The following is a 14,011-nucleotide window of genomic DNA, read 5'->3' as shown; positions in this document are numbered from 1 at the left end:
AGGTGAAAAACAAGACAAGAAATAGACAAGAAAAAAAAAAAAAAGGATCCGTAAAAGGGATGGGAAGATTTTTGTTATTAAAACAAAAAGAAGTTAAGGCAAAAATAAAATACACAAAGGTTCGTCTTTTTTATTTTTATTTTTTTTTTTTTGTTTGTGGTTTCCTTACTGTATTGCTTTGATGTGCTGTATGGGTTGCTTCAGTAATTCCTTCTTCTTTATCCCCGTTTCTTTTCCATTCCATTCCATTCCTTCCAGTATTCATCCCCTTTGAATGGATTCAATAGAAAAACAACAAATGGAAAGGAAATAATAATAATAATAATAATAATAATAATAATAATAATAATAATAATAATAATAATAATAAATAATGATAATAATAACAATAAAAACAAGAAAAAAATAAATAAATAAAAAAATAAATAAAAACTACGTTACAACTTTAAAAATAAAGTCGATATCATTTTCTTGATGGTGTTAGCTGCCGACCCTTCTTAATGCGTTCCTCTTGCTGTTGCAGCATCGTCCAGAGTACCTCCGGCACCGCTTTGCCCAACTCCTGCAGCATCTGTCCTTCTCGCAGAAGCAGCACAAAGACACTCTCAGACAACATGCGTTCCTCCTCCTTTCCAAGCACAGACTCAACAGAAGAAACACGGTTCTCTAATAAAGCGGCAGCATCCCTTAACAGACACACAGCATCTTCAGTGGCGTGCATGTACGGTGCGTAACAGCCAAGAATAAGGGCCCGCTCTATAGATTGTTCACCGTGTACCGCACATGCCAAGTTAAAAGCATACTGTAATACTTTACCAGCTCTATCATCCCGGAGAAAGTGCAGCAAGCGTCCGCATTCTCTGGCATGCCGTACAGTCTCAGCATCTTTTTTCCCATTCTCTTGATTAGATCGTACCACACGCAACCACAACTCTGCAGCTGTTACAAGCTCCTTGCCTTCATTAAGCGCAAGAAAGGTTGCACTGCGATCAAGACATTGCAGCAGATCATCACTATACTTCAGTTGAAGTTTATCTACAGTTTCGCATATGGCACGTGTGTGGAGAACCAACTCGTTTGCAATGCTACTGCCGGTACCACGCCAGCGTCGAGGCCACAGTGAATGTAATACCTTTGCACTCTCTTCCACAGACGCACTATCGGCTTTACTGCGGAGTATTTTCGCAATAGAGGGATGAATACGTAGTGATGCCTCATCCCATCGCTGTTCACAAATGCCTAATCCTGCTGCTTGTACAGCAAATACCTCTCCTTCGCCTTCACCAAGAAGGCAATCCACAAGAGTGTATGATATGTTGTCAATATTAAATAAAGCAAGTTTTGCTAAGTATTCCTTTCCACCTGGACAATCCTGCTCAAGTGCTGCAAGCGCAATATTTAAAAGTACATCAAGTAAAGAAGAAATACTCAAGATACCTTCTCCAGTAAAACCTTTAGCATGAAGTTCTTCTTTTAGTTTCATCGGTGTTACAGTCTCACTCTCCATAAGGCAACAAACCATGTGCATAAGGAGTGGAACATAACCAACAGCATGCATAACTTCGCGTGCAGGGGAGGATTCATCCTCTACTTCTAATACATGTGGAAACTCTAGCACAGCACTAGGTGATAGTGGTAAAACTTTAAGTACTCCAATTTTATTAGAGCTATCAACTTCAGAAACAGTAGTAAGGAGTGTATAAACGTTTGTGTGCTCAGGTATGAGACGAAGCACCTCTTGTGGATCCTGTACACCGTCAATTACTAACAAGACATCCTTTTCCTTCCTACCTTTCATGGATTGAAAAAACTGCAACAGAGTTGACTGTAGATCATCTTTAGCGTTAAACCAGTGAATACATGTAAACCGCTCGCTGCGTCTAGCACGATCGCAGAATTCCGCTGCTATTGTTGATTTGCCAATTCCATCTGGTCCTGTAATGGCTTGAAAGCGACGACCTGCCAGTAAGTTTTGCCACAGCGAAAGGATTTCCACATCACGACCGACCACGCGAGATAATGCAGGAACATTGAAGATTATAGGGTGCGCAGTCTGTTGTTGTTGTTGTTGTTCGTACTTCTCCCACTGCGGCTTATCTGTAGTGGGTGTAGATACAAGGCGGAAGCCGAAGAGTTGAAAGTATGCTTTTCTCGGCAAGCGCCACATATTTAAGCTTCTATTTTTTTTTTGTGTGTGTGTGTTTGTTTGGTTTGGTTTTGCTCTCCGTTTTTTTTTTTTTTCTTTTCTTTTAATCGTTTAACTCTTTTTGTTGTTGTTATTGTTCTTGGATTTGTCTATACTTTTCCGCACGTGCGTACGAAACAAAAGAAAAAAAATTAAACGAACTACAGCAATACAAAACAAGAAAAGAACAAAAAAAATACAACGATATATCCAGAATAGGAACGAGGCAGCAGTGTACATATTATTGTCATTTTTCTCCTCCCTCCCTCAGTTTCTCCTTCTCCGTATATATTAGAGAAAGGGAGGAATGGGAAACAACAACCAAAGGAAAGCTCTCAATAAAGAGAAACAAAGTCCCGTTCAAATATGAACCCTGATCATCTATCATATAAATACAATTGTGGGGGGAAAGAAGAAGAAGAAGAAGAAGAAGAAGAAAGGAAGAGATATTCGATAAGAATAGGAAAGGAACAACAACAACAACCCACTACAAAGAATCTGGTCCTTATTAGTTGGTTTTCAGTTTCCTTTTTCCCCATTTGATTTCTTTTTTTTTTTTTTTTTTTGCATTGATTATTGTTGTTCCTTCACCTCAGAAAAAGAAAAAAAAATAAAATAAAATAAAAACCAAAGAGAGTCATTATTCCAATATGAAACGTTTATCATCAGTGTGCTTATAAGTGATCATCTTACTCCACTCCGACATCAACACTTGCAGTTCTTTTATTTCCTTGTCTAAACGCTGATGAGGCAATAGATCAGAGTGGTGCCTTTTCTGCACATTCACCTTAGAATTTGACGTTATAATATTTGGCTCAAATAACTTACTCCTATTGGAGTCTACAGCGGTAGTAGTAGTAGTAGTAGTAGTAGTAGTAGAAACAGGATTAGTAGAATAGGAAGAAGAATAATCAAACCCCTCAAACTCTGTTTGTACACCTCTCGTAACGTTACGTTTCGATCCAAACAAGACAACATCTGTAAATGGAGATGATAGAGATGAGAACAAAAACTGTGAATTAGAGAACGTCGCTTCTACTTTACTCCACGTGAGTGTGCGCATATTAAGACGAAATGCATCCATTGTACGTATCATTTTCGAACGTAATCCTCCAATAATATAAACATGCTCTCCAACGCACACCACAGCAAAGCCAGTCAGTGGTGGTGGTAGTGATAATGATATTGATGATGATATTGACGATGATGTGCTGTCGTTTGTCACTACTACAGGTTCCCAACAACGTCGTGGTACATCAAATCGGTGAAGATCGTTAAATAAACGTCTGGTGTTTGAACCTGTACCACCAAATATGTACACAAAACAACCCCAGCGCCAAGCTCCATGTCCTACACGAGGAAGTGGAGTATATTCATTCACCACTATATGCTGTACAATACCGGTTTCCACATTCAACAAGAATGTTTCTCGTGATTCCCTATTTGTTATTCGAGAAACTCCACCAAAAAGACAAAATAGAGGACCCCCTAGTGGTGTAAGTGTTGCTCCCCAGCAAAAGAGTGGAGTCTGCAGCGGCACTACACTCCAGTGCCGAGTCGAGAAATCAAAACGGTACATACATCCCAACTCCTGTTCAGTGTGAAGGTTCGCCCCGTTTACACTGCAGCCACCCAACACGTACATGGCAGTTGTGTGTGCAGCCACTGCGTGGTGTGCGGGTTGGTGTGTGGGTGGTGTGCCGGTTGTGTGAATGTAATGATCCCAGCGGGGCGGAATAGTGGAGAAGTCAAGTGCATGCACAACACCTGGCGACACGTTTAAGTGTGGGAGAACTATACCCCTTTGCTCTTCTTCTACTTGTTGTTGTTGTTGTTGTTGTTGTTGTTGTTTACAGTCTTTTTCTAACTGTGTTGCCGTATAGGTTCTGCATGTGTTGCAGTGAGAATTATGAAATCCAACAGATGTGATGCCGCCAAATATGAGGATTCGTGTACCATGCAAACAAGCGGAGTGATACACACGTGGTGGTGGAGGCTCTCCATCACAGTGAAGCTTCTTCCATTCTCCTGTTGTAATGTTTAGCGTAAAGACAGACCCGTTAAGATCAAATGCGGACGTTTTGCCACCAATAACTACTATCCATTCACCATATAAGGTAGCAGTATGACCTTCAAGACCAAACATTATTATTAAAATAACGCTACCTGATAAGCAATTCTAAAAATGAAGGAAACGAGAAAAGAAAAGAAAAAAAAAAAGTAAGGTATAACATAATGAGAAAACAGCATTCTTATCCTCATAAACGTGGTAAATTTATAAATATGTAGATGAATAGAAATATACATATATATATATATAAATATATAAAGAAAGAACTAAAGAAAGAAAATAACACGACAAGTAAGATAAAATGTGACAAAAAAAAAAAAAAAAACAATTATCCTCTTCCTCATCATCATCATCATCATATTACCCGTAATCAACTCTTCTGCGTATACGCTTTCCATGGTGAGTTTCCATCAATAATACACCGGCTGGCTCCATTATCTGTCTTGCGATCAAAAGTCTTCATGAAACGTTCAAACTGTTCGTCAATACGCTCAGTAGCTAATTGTTGAGCACCTGCTTGTCTACTAAACTGCATTTTTGCCCTATTGGGATCTAGTGGTATTGGTATATCCTCCATTACACTTTTACACAAACGATTGGAGACTTCACTAGATGCCTCTAAATTATCACGTGTGCGTTTAATGTCTTCCAGACTTTCTCGTGATGCTCGTTCTGCTGAAGAATTTTCCTGCTGTATACTTCCCTCGTAACCAAGATCCATCTTTGATGGATAACGCCCCGTCTCCTTTGAGACACGCTCAGCGTCTTTTACGTAACTTTGATTCATATCACGATGAAGTTTATCCGCCTCTTTTAATTTCGCACTGCAGTAACTATTCATTGTCACAGCCCCCTGTTCACCCTCATCGGCAAACACTTTTGCCTGCAATTCATGATTATCCTGCCAATCCACTGGGGCACCATATTCATCACTACAAGTACCACGTACTAGTACACCATTTTCCCAAATACCTGTGAAAAGTAATCGTGGTTCATTTGCCAAGTATGTTTGTGTACCTTCACCATGGGCGCGTCCATGTTCATTAAACTCACCATCATATGTGTATGTTGGGGTGTAGAGTTGCCCACGTCTAATACATCCATCGATAAATTCACCCAGATATACAAAACCACCATCAAGTTTCATCTTACACGCAGAACCATGAAGTTTACCATTTAAAAAAGTTCCTTCCTGTTCGGCTCCCGTCGCAAACACAAGTCGTCCTCGACCGTGTGGTCTGTTTTCGTGAAATTCACCTTCATATGTAAAATCATGCTGTGTAAGTTTACCAGAGACAAAAGACTCATCACGCAGTATTCCTACAAACACGGTCTCCGTTGTGCCATTCGGAATGCGAACGGTTCCCTCCACTAATTCATCTTCACAGAAGCGGCCATTATAATAAGTCCCATCGGCCAGCCAGGCCTCACCAGTGCCATGTCGCTGCCACTGGGCATTAAACTCCCCGCGGTATAAATCACCATCATCATGCAATTCACTACCGGGAAGGGGAAAGCCGTGTTGTGCGTGAAATTTCCCATTGAAAATACGGCCGTCAGGCATCGTGACAGTGCCATTGAGTAACAAATCACTGCGCTGTGGGTTTCGGGTTCCTTGCAGAACCACACCGCTTGGCAGTCGCACAGTACAGAGGCGAATAGCACGCCGCAGAAACATTTACACCACTGCAAGCACACTCACACACAGACACACTTTCTTATTGGTTCTTTCTTTTATATATATATATATATATTGTGTTTGTGTGTACGTATAAATATATTTATATCTTGTACATTAAGGTAGATAGTAATGCATTACAATAGGATACAGAAACAGGCGAAAAGAAGAAGAAAGGAGATAATAATAATAATAACACGTTAAAATAAAAAAGAATGCTTTAGAAAAGCCAAAAAGAGAATGAAAACCATTTTATAAACACAAACACAGACAGAGAGAGATGGAAGTAGAAAAAAAAAAAAAAAATCAGTACGTGCAGCCCAGCGCGTCATAAAGTTAAAACTGAAAATAAAAAATGAGTGAAAGATAATAAAAAAAAACGAACATCAAAAATGGAAAAACAGTGATATTACATAAATCAATTTTTTTTTTCTCTTTTCACTTTCTTGTATACCGAGTGAAGTGAAATCTATTTTCACTCAAACAAACGTTCCAGTTGTCCTACTACACAGAGATACAAAGAAAAACACTTCCAATCTCTTAAATAAAACCGGACACATTCTAGGACTGGGAATAAAGAATCGTGAAAAAAAGAAGAAAAAAAAGAATGAAGGCATTGGTAGCTCTCTTCAATACATGCAAAGGTCATTCTGCAAAGAACAAAAGTGAGACGAATACAAACATATACCCCAAAGCACAAGGGAGGGGAAGAGAAGGGGGTGGGGGAAAGAGAAGCAGAAAAAAAAAAAAAAACGTAGCACAAGCACAAATAGACACAGCATAATCAAACTCAGAAGCAGGCACATCCAATACATGTATCAATGAAAAAAAGTCTTCTACTTTACAGGGCGAGCTAAACGAGCATCTTGACGAAGATCTCGGCAGAGATAACTGTACTTATATTTTATTTTAACTTTCTTAGCTGGACATGGTACTGGTTCAGCCGGTGCTGCTGGTTTTTGAACTACTACTGGTGTTGATGGTGTCGGTTCTGCTTCCGTCATTTCATTTATACTTTGTTCTTTTGTCAATTCTGTTGGTTCTCCTTCTTCTCCGTTTACAGCTGTTGTTGTTGTTGTACTCTCTTCTACAAGGGAAAAAGTCTGTAAATCTACCAAAGGTACTGGTGGAAATTCCAATTTACGATTAATGCAAACAAGTTGCACAGCAAAAAAGGCCCAACAGGCGAATGCGCTTCCTACGTGAGATTCGGATAGTAAAGAAAGGTGATGAAGTTCTGGTTTTAATATATTCCAGCATAGGCGGTAGAGTTGTGGTGTTGATACCTCGGAGTCTTCAAAAGTACGAAGTTTTACATCAAGGGCATCTGCCATTTTTCCTTTAAAACGATCTACCAGCCAATGGTAGGGATGTTGCACAGGGTGAGTAGCGAGGAGATCGCCCACAACGCCTAAAAGAGATTGAAAACGTGGCTCTGTGATGAGTTCATGTGTTTGTAAGAATTTTGCCACATCTGAGGTACGTATACCATCAAATACATGACGTAATTCATACAAAAAACCATTTCGCATAAGTTCCTCCTCCCTCGTTGTCATGACACGTCGACTTGTGATGGTACTTGTACCGGAGAGCCTTGAGGCGACCACGGCACGGCAAATCACATCGGCGTTGCTGTTATACAGTCGGAGCAGTAACTCTGTGTAGTCCTTCTCCTGCAGCTCTGCGAGTATAGTGGGATCTCGGCGCAGGAGTCCTCTCGCGTCTGGGAGCCCCGCGAGTGCGAGTTGCCGCGTGACGACTGCGAGCGGAACGGCACGGCCGCCGTCTGCGGGGAGAAGCGACCGGAAGACCCGCCGGAAGAATCGCGCGAGGACGTCGAGTGGACGGCGGGCGGCGAGAAGACGAGCGACGACGGCAGCCCGCAGAACCGCCTCCACCGCCGCCGCCTCACCGTCCTTTTCTTCTTTTTCTTCCTCTTTCTCCTTTTTCTTCTTTTCTTCCTCTTTCTTTTCTTCTTCCGTCTTTTCTGTCTGTTGTTGTTGTTGTTCTTCTTCTTCTTCCTTCTTTTCTTCTTTTCCATCCACCTTGGCGTCCTCTTGCTTCTCCTTCTCCTCTGCGGCGGCGAGGGCGGCGGTGTCCCGCACGAGGGCCACCAACTCGGCCGGCGGCAGCAGTCGGCCCCCAAGCGGCGCCAGCAGGAGGACCATCACCCGCACAAAGTCCCGCGCCCCATCACCGCACGGCGCCACGTCACGCTGAAAGTCCAAACAATCCTCAAAGAACGGCAGAACATCGCGTGCAAGGGCGCGATCGCCAACCACAACCCCAACTTCAGCCGCAAAGGACATTGCCGCAGTCGTTACCGTCGGTACAGCACTACCACGTCGCGAATGGGGATAAGAGTTGGATACCACCACATGCAATACAGTTCCATCAGCCCCAGAGCCTTTTAGTTTTACATAGGCATTGTAAGCCGTTAACTCTTCATTCGTTTCACTTGTTGTGTCACGTAAGGATAACTTAAGATCTCCAACCGACATGTGTGTTAGATCGAACTCTTCTAAAATAGCATTCTGTAAGTCATTTAGCGCATTATCAGGTCGAACTGCACATGTCAACACTACTTCTTTTTTACCCCAAGTGATATAACAGTGTAACGGTAGACCAGTTGTACATGGATTACCTATACCAAGTAAAAGACGAATACGTGTACGTCCTGATTGCACTACAGAATCAAGTATCGCACACGTCTGTTCGTCACTCAGCAGAGGTGCTCCTTCATGATTGTACAAATGTACATCATCCAAAGATGTGATTCCATGTGCACATGCACATGCGGTTTGAAGTGTTTCCAGTAGATTCGGTTCATTTGGCTCCCATGAAAATTGGAAAACAACAACATTTGTCTGATGAAAAGAACATTCAATTTCAATTTTAGAAATTGGTATCAAATTAGTACCTGTTGCTCCCATATCATCTTCTTTTAACATCTTTTCAGGCTCCTTCACCTCTTCCGATGTGAGATGTGGTTTCTCCTCCAACTGTGGTGATTCCTCATCACTTGCACGGAGAGGAAGCACATCGGCACCACATCTTTCTTTCAAAAATGACTCTGTTGAGATAACCACAGAACGTCCCACCAATTCTGGTGGTTCTGAGACAAGCGTTACCTCTTGTACGACGCTAATAGATGTCCCATGTGGAGATTGGACTTCCTCGCTATCCTCCGAACCATTTACTACTTCAGTGTTCTCAGTATTTCCAGGATTAGAAGGTTCTTCAGTCGGTGCAGTTGAATTCTCTTTTGTAATAGAATTTATTCTATCTGATATTGTATGTTCATCCTTAATAAGATTAGAAGGCACTTCAGTCGGTGCAGTTGAATTCTCTTTTGTAATAGAATCCATTCTATCTGATATCGTATGTTCATCCTTAATAGGATTAGAAGGCACTTCAGTCGGTGCAGTTGAATTCTCTTTTGTAACAGAATTTATTCTATCTGATATCGTACGTTCATCCTTAATAAGATTAGAAGGCACTTCAGTCGGTGCAGTTGAATTCTCTTTTGTAATAGAATCCATTCTATCTGATATCGTATGTTCATCCTTAATAGGATTAGAAGGCACTTCAGTCGGTGCAGTTGAATTCTCTTTTGTAACAGAATCCATTCTATCTGATATCGTATGTTCATCCTTAATAGGATCTGATACATCAGTGCTTGTAGCAAAATCTTGTTTGGAAAAATTAAATACATCAACAACTGTGGTAGCATCTTCCTCTTTTGTAGAATTTCCTCGATCTGATTCCGCATTCTCTTTCGTGGTAGGATCCGAAGAACTAGTAGCTGCAGCAACCCTGTCTACATTCACAGGTTTTGATGCGGCAGCGGGTGCAACACACTCCGCTGCGATATCAGTAGGAAAACGGTACGTCAAACGACATGCCGTGTGCTCTGCCAAACACGAACGCAGTAGCAAGTTAACAGCGTTTTCGTCATTGAGGGGACGCAGATCATGTTCATCAGTGCCCAAGGCGTATAATTCCAGCTGCATGGAAAGCGGCGGTGGTTGTGGAATAGCGCCTCGCACGGCAAACATAAGTGCCTCCCGGACTCCACGCTTTGGAGTAATAAACCGTTTCTCCGTTACAGATCGTGTGGCTTTACCACCACTACCACTATTACTACTAGTTACTCCAACAACTCCCCCTTTCCCTGTCTCTGTGCTTTTCTGGTTATTGCTGTTGAGATTGTTTGGGTGGTAAATGCATAAATGAACAAGTTCATCATCTGCGAGCATGGAACTCGCAATTTTGCTTGAGCGTTCCGGTAACGTGACGACGAACTTAAGCCGCCCAAGTGGTGGTGGTTTTGCAAACAATTCCACCACGTCCCTATCGCATAATATCCGCTGTGTTTGTGATTCGGATTTCGACTGTGATTGTGATGATTGCTGTTCCGCCTCACTGCGATCAACGCAGAGATCGAAGGCACCATACTGCAGACGTAGATCTTGTGCCTTCAGCAACTCTGCGAGTTCACGCAGTGTACGTGGGGCACGATCCACGTTGAGTGTACGCCGCGTGCGCTCCCCGCCGCCCTGCACCTCCAGCGTGCACACAAGAGTTGCGCCGCCCATCACACATACAAGAAAAAAGAGAGAAGATTTGGGGGTGTGGTGGGGAGAACCGCAGGCGAAATAGAAAGAAAAGCGGGGAAGTAAAGGGGATAAGAAGAAACGCAGCAAATAAGAAGAAGAGCAGGCGCCTTTTTTTTTTTTTTTTTTTTTTTTTTTTTTTTTTTCGTTTTTCCTTTTCTTATGTGATCCATATAAAGATTGTTATTGAATAAGAAGAAGAAGAATAAGAAAAAGAATAAATGGAAGAAAAAAGTAAACACCACAGAATTAGAGAAAAAAAGAAAGAGAATGTGAACATGAATGTGTCGCACCTTGGCTAGCATACAACCAACTATGCAAAAATAAAAAAAAAAAAAACCGGTAAATCGAAAGAAAAATAGCATGATAGAAAAACTCAGAAAGAATTCAAAAAAAAAAAAAAAAAAATCGATCCCTATGATGAACACAATAAATATTAAGACATTCTTCATGTATTTAAATTTAATTACAAGTACCCTATAAAGTATTGAACAAAGAAGAAGTTTCTCTTGAACAGTGAAGAAGATTACCAAGGTCCACATCAACTCCTCTCATCCTCTTCGGTAATCCCCTTGTGGTATCCTCAATCTGCAATAAAAGTAATTCACGGTTCTTATGAAATAACTGTTGCACCTCCATTACACGACTACTCATCGCACTCAGTCTTTTCCCCTGTTCACTTTTCACCAAAGTAGCTAAATAACAGTAATGGCGTACAGAAGCTGTTGCTGCCGCATAACGTACCACCTGCGCCGCGTTAGAAACATGCGCCACTGCAGGAAGTATACGCTCAATGAAAAGAGAGTGTATTGTTGTGGTAATGATACTAAACTCAGATGGTCGATGGGTATATTGTGTAAGTGATGTAAGTGGAACACTATCCCACTTCTCATCACAGTATGATAAAGCTTGAGAAATAAAAATAACTACTGATGTCATCTCATCCACTAATGTAGTAGTATTAATATCTCCTCCATAGGATGGGGTAAGGCATTCCACAATAGAGATTGTATACCAATAAAGTGTATTGCAGAATGTAGAGACTGTTTCCCAATGAATACGGTCATTAAACCAATATAGTTTGGATGTATTCCACCAATTCAGTGATTTTCTAAAATCTTTTGCTGCCCCACATTCGTACTTTTTTTCTCGTTTTTCTTTTTGTTGATTCCCATCTTCTTTCATTTGTAGTTGTAAAAGACCTGCAAGTCGATACTGTTCTGCTTTTTCTTCTGCTCTTTCAGCCATATCCGCGTTATCTTCAAGTATTTCCCATTTCGTCATTTTTGGAAAGAGTTTTCGTCTTATCTCGTTAAATATAGGATAACATATACTCATTGTGTATGGAGAGGAGGAACATTCGCGTAACATTCTCAATGCCTTAAGAGGATTCCTTTCCTCATTATATGCATATATAGCAAGGTAATATAGTGAATCTTTTAATTCATTATCTAACTTGTATGCTTTCTGGAATAAGGCTACCGTATTTGCTGAAAATTGATTTTTCTCTTTTATTAAGATTGCAGAAGCCAGTTGAAAATGAGCTTTTCCACTATTAGGGCATACATTAATTGCACTACGAAATAATGATTCATCATCATACCAATCATCTATTCGTGTATAAGTTAAATAGGCCCATAAAAATAGAAATATAATAATGGTAAAGATTTTTGTAAAACTCTTTACTTTATATCTCTCTAACTTTCTTTTTTCTTCTTCTTCTTCTTCCTCTTCTTCTTGTTGTTGATGCTTTTGTTTTTCTTTCGGTTCTTCTCTCTCTTGATAAAACTGTTTCTCTTCAGCTCCCATCAAGGTGTGTATAATGAGAAGTACAGCACCGATGGAGGGAACATAGAGACATCTCTCTGCGATAAACGTCCCTACACGCACAAGCAGATGGCTTACTGGCATATACGGTATAATAATCCACATACTCATCAATAACCATCGAAGTGAAAAGAAATCCAAGAAACGCACAACCCGCCAAACATGTTTACAAAAAAGATATAGTATTACAACTAAGAAGAGAATCATAAAAGCCACTCGTCTATCCCATATGGTCTCAATAAGTGGAATACAGTTATAACTGTATTCACAACACAATTGTGTTGGAAAGAAAAGAAGCTCCATGTTCTTCATCTGAATTAAAAACCGCATACCCAACCAAACTAAAATACCAGGTGGTATAAAATACTGCGGGTTCTCCGTACGCCGCAGCATATAATTAAATGATAAGTCTACTGAACCAATATAGCGTTGTCGAAACATAATAACATTAAGAATGAGTAAGAGGGCAATAGCACAAGTCAGGATCACCTCATGTATAGATATCCATCCTCTTAAATATAAAAATATAGCGTGAATCATAAATAAAGCAGCAAAGGTTATTCCACTCTCTTTTGAAAATACACTAAGGGATGTAAAGATAAAAACAAAAAGAACACCCCAGACTTGATTCATGGATATCTGGTAAGGTTTTTTTGGATGTACCTTCTCATCACTTGGTCTTTGCTTCAATACAAGGAAATGCAAAGAGAAGAATGCACAAAAACCAAAGAAACAATAAAGGAGTTCAGCTCTACCGACAACAGATACCACAGCATCAGTGTGTACAGGGTGAAGCATAAAGAGTATCATTGCCAACGTGGGACACATATCCTGTTTTCTCCTACTAATACTACTAATAATAATAGAAGTAGTTGTAGTTGTAGTATTAGTATTGTTAGACCTACTGTTTATACAAGTACTTTTGTCCTTCCTTGGAAAGTAGATAGCTGCTAAAATGTACACACAAATACCATTCAATATAGAAAATAAAATGTTCACAGTACGCAAGGAATAAGCGGAATGCTCATATCCACTTAGCCAGTGCTGTAGTCGAAAAGTCAGAACAGTAAATGGACGAAAGGATCTATTTGATGTATGGGAATGAAGTGTATTTCCCCAGTAGTCATGCTGAAGTAAATCCCATAGTGTGCTTTGAGAATTGGCGTGGGCGTCTTGATTTTTAATAAGCGCCAAATGATCATCAAACGTAAATTGACACTTTAGTGACTTTGCATACAACCCCAACGAGACAGTTATAACAATAGCAATGAAAAAAAAATCTTTTTTTCCAAATAACTTTTCCTTTTGTTGCTGTTGCTGTTGTGCCTGCTGCTCTTTCTGTGATGAAAAGGGTGTTGATACTGGTGGTGCTGATAAAAAAGACACGTCACCATTAGTAGTTGTGACTATATTCCTAGGTGAAATTGTTCTCTTTCTCAACATTATTCATCCCTTACTTGAGAAAAAGGATATGGAACCATTAGTAGATAAATATAAATTTAAAACACGAACCAAAAAAAAAAAAACAGATACATACATACATATATGTATATACATATAAATATAATAAGGAAGATAAATAAAGCCATATATATATAAACTAAACTAATCAACACTCTCACTACAAACAAAAA

At 40.2% G+C, this 14,011-nt stretch overlaps 5 protein-coding genes across 5 annotated transcripts; all 5 read right to left on the bottom strand.

Annotated features, from left to right (window-relative positions):
• Positions 1-463: 463 nt before the first annotated feature.
• On the bottom strand, positions 464-2,167 carry TM35_000142910 (uncharacterized protein; the record flags this gene model as incomplete). Its single annotated transcript, XM_029025736.1, has 1 exon — positions 464-2,167. One exon carries the CDS (start codon positions 2,165-2,167, stop codon positions 464-466), a length of 1,704 nt encoding a protein of 567 aa, XP_028883146.1.
• Positions 2,168-2,825: 658 nt separating this feature from the next.
• On the bottom strand, positions 2,826-4,331 carry TM35_000142900 (uncharacterized protein; the record flags this gene model as incomplete). Its single annotated transcript, XM_029025735.1, has 1 exon — positions 2,826-4,331. One exon carries the CDS (start codon positions 4,329-4,331, stop codon positions 2,826-2,828), a length of 1,506 nt encoding a protein of 501 aa, XP_028883145.1.
• Positions 4,332-4,626: 295 nt separating this feature from the next.
• On the bottom strand, positions 4,627-5,934 carry TM35_000142890 (uncharacterized protein; the record flags this gene model as incomplete). The annotated part of the gene is made up of 1 exon (XM_029025734.1): positions 4,627-5,934. One exon carries the CDS (start codon positions 5,932-5,934, stop codon positions 4,627-4,629), a length of 1,308 nt encoding a protein of 435 aa, XP_028883144.1.
• Positions 5,935-6,770: 836 nt separating this feature from the next.
• On the bottom strand, positions 6,771-10,532 carry TM35_000142880 (uncharacterized protein; the record flags this gene model as incomplete). The annotated part of the gene is made up of 1 exon (XM_029025733.1): positions 6,771-10,532. One exon carries the CDS (start codon positions 10,530-10,532, stop codon positions 6,771-6,773), a length of 3,762 nt encoding a protein of 1,253 aa, XP_028883143.1.
• Positions 10,533-11,027: 495 nt separating this feature from the next.
• TM35_000142870 (transmembrane and tetratricopeptidecontaining 4) lies at positions 11,028-13,820 on the bottom strand (the record flags this gene model as incomplete). The annotated part of the gene is made up of 1 exon (XM_029025732.1): positions 11,028-13,820. The coding sequence occupies one exon, from the start codon at positions 13,818-13,820 to the stop codon at positions 11,028-11,030; it is 2,793 nt and encodes a 930-aa protein (XP_028883142.1).
• Positions 13,821-14,011: the final 191 nt, after the last annotated feature.

The sequence above is a fragment of the Trypanosoma theileri genome (assembly GCF_002087225.1).
Source record: "Trypanosoma theileri isolate Edinburgh chromosome Unknown TM35_Tth_14_V1, whole genome shotgun sequence".
Classification (NCBI taxonomy): domain Eukaryota; phylum Euglenozoa; class Kinetoplastea; order Trypanosomatida; family Trypanosomatidae; genus Trypanosoma; species Trypanosoma theileri.
Note: the sequence above shows the minus strand (reverse complement) of the source record. Positions and strands in the feature narration are given on the sequence as shown.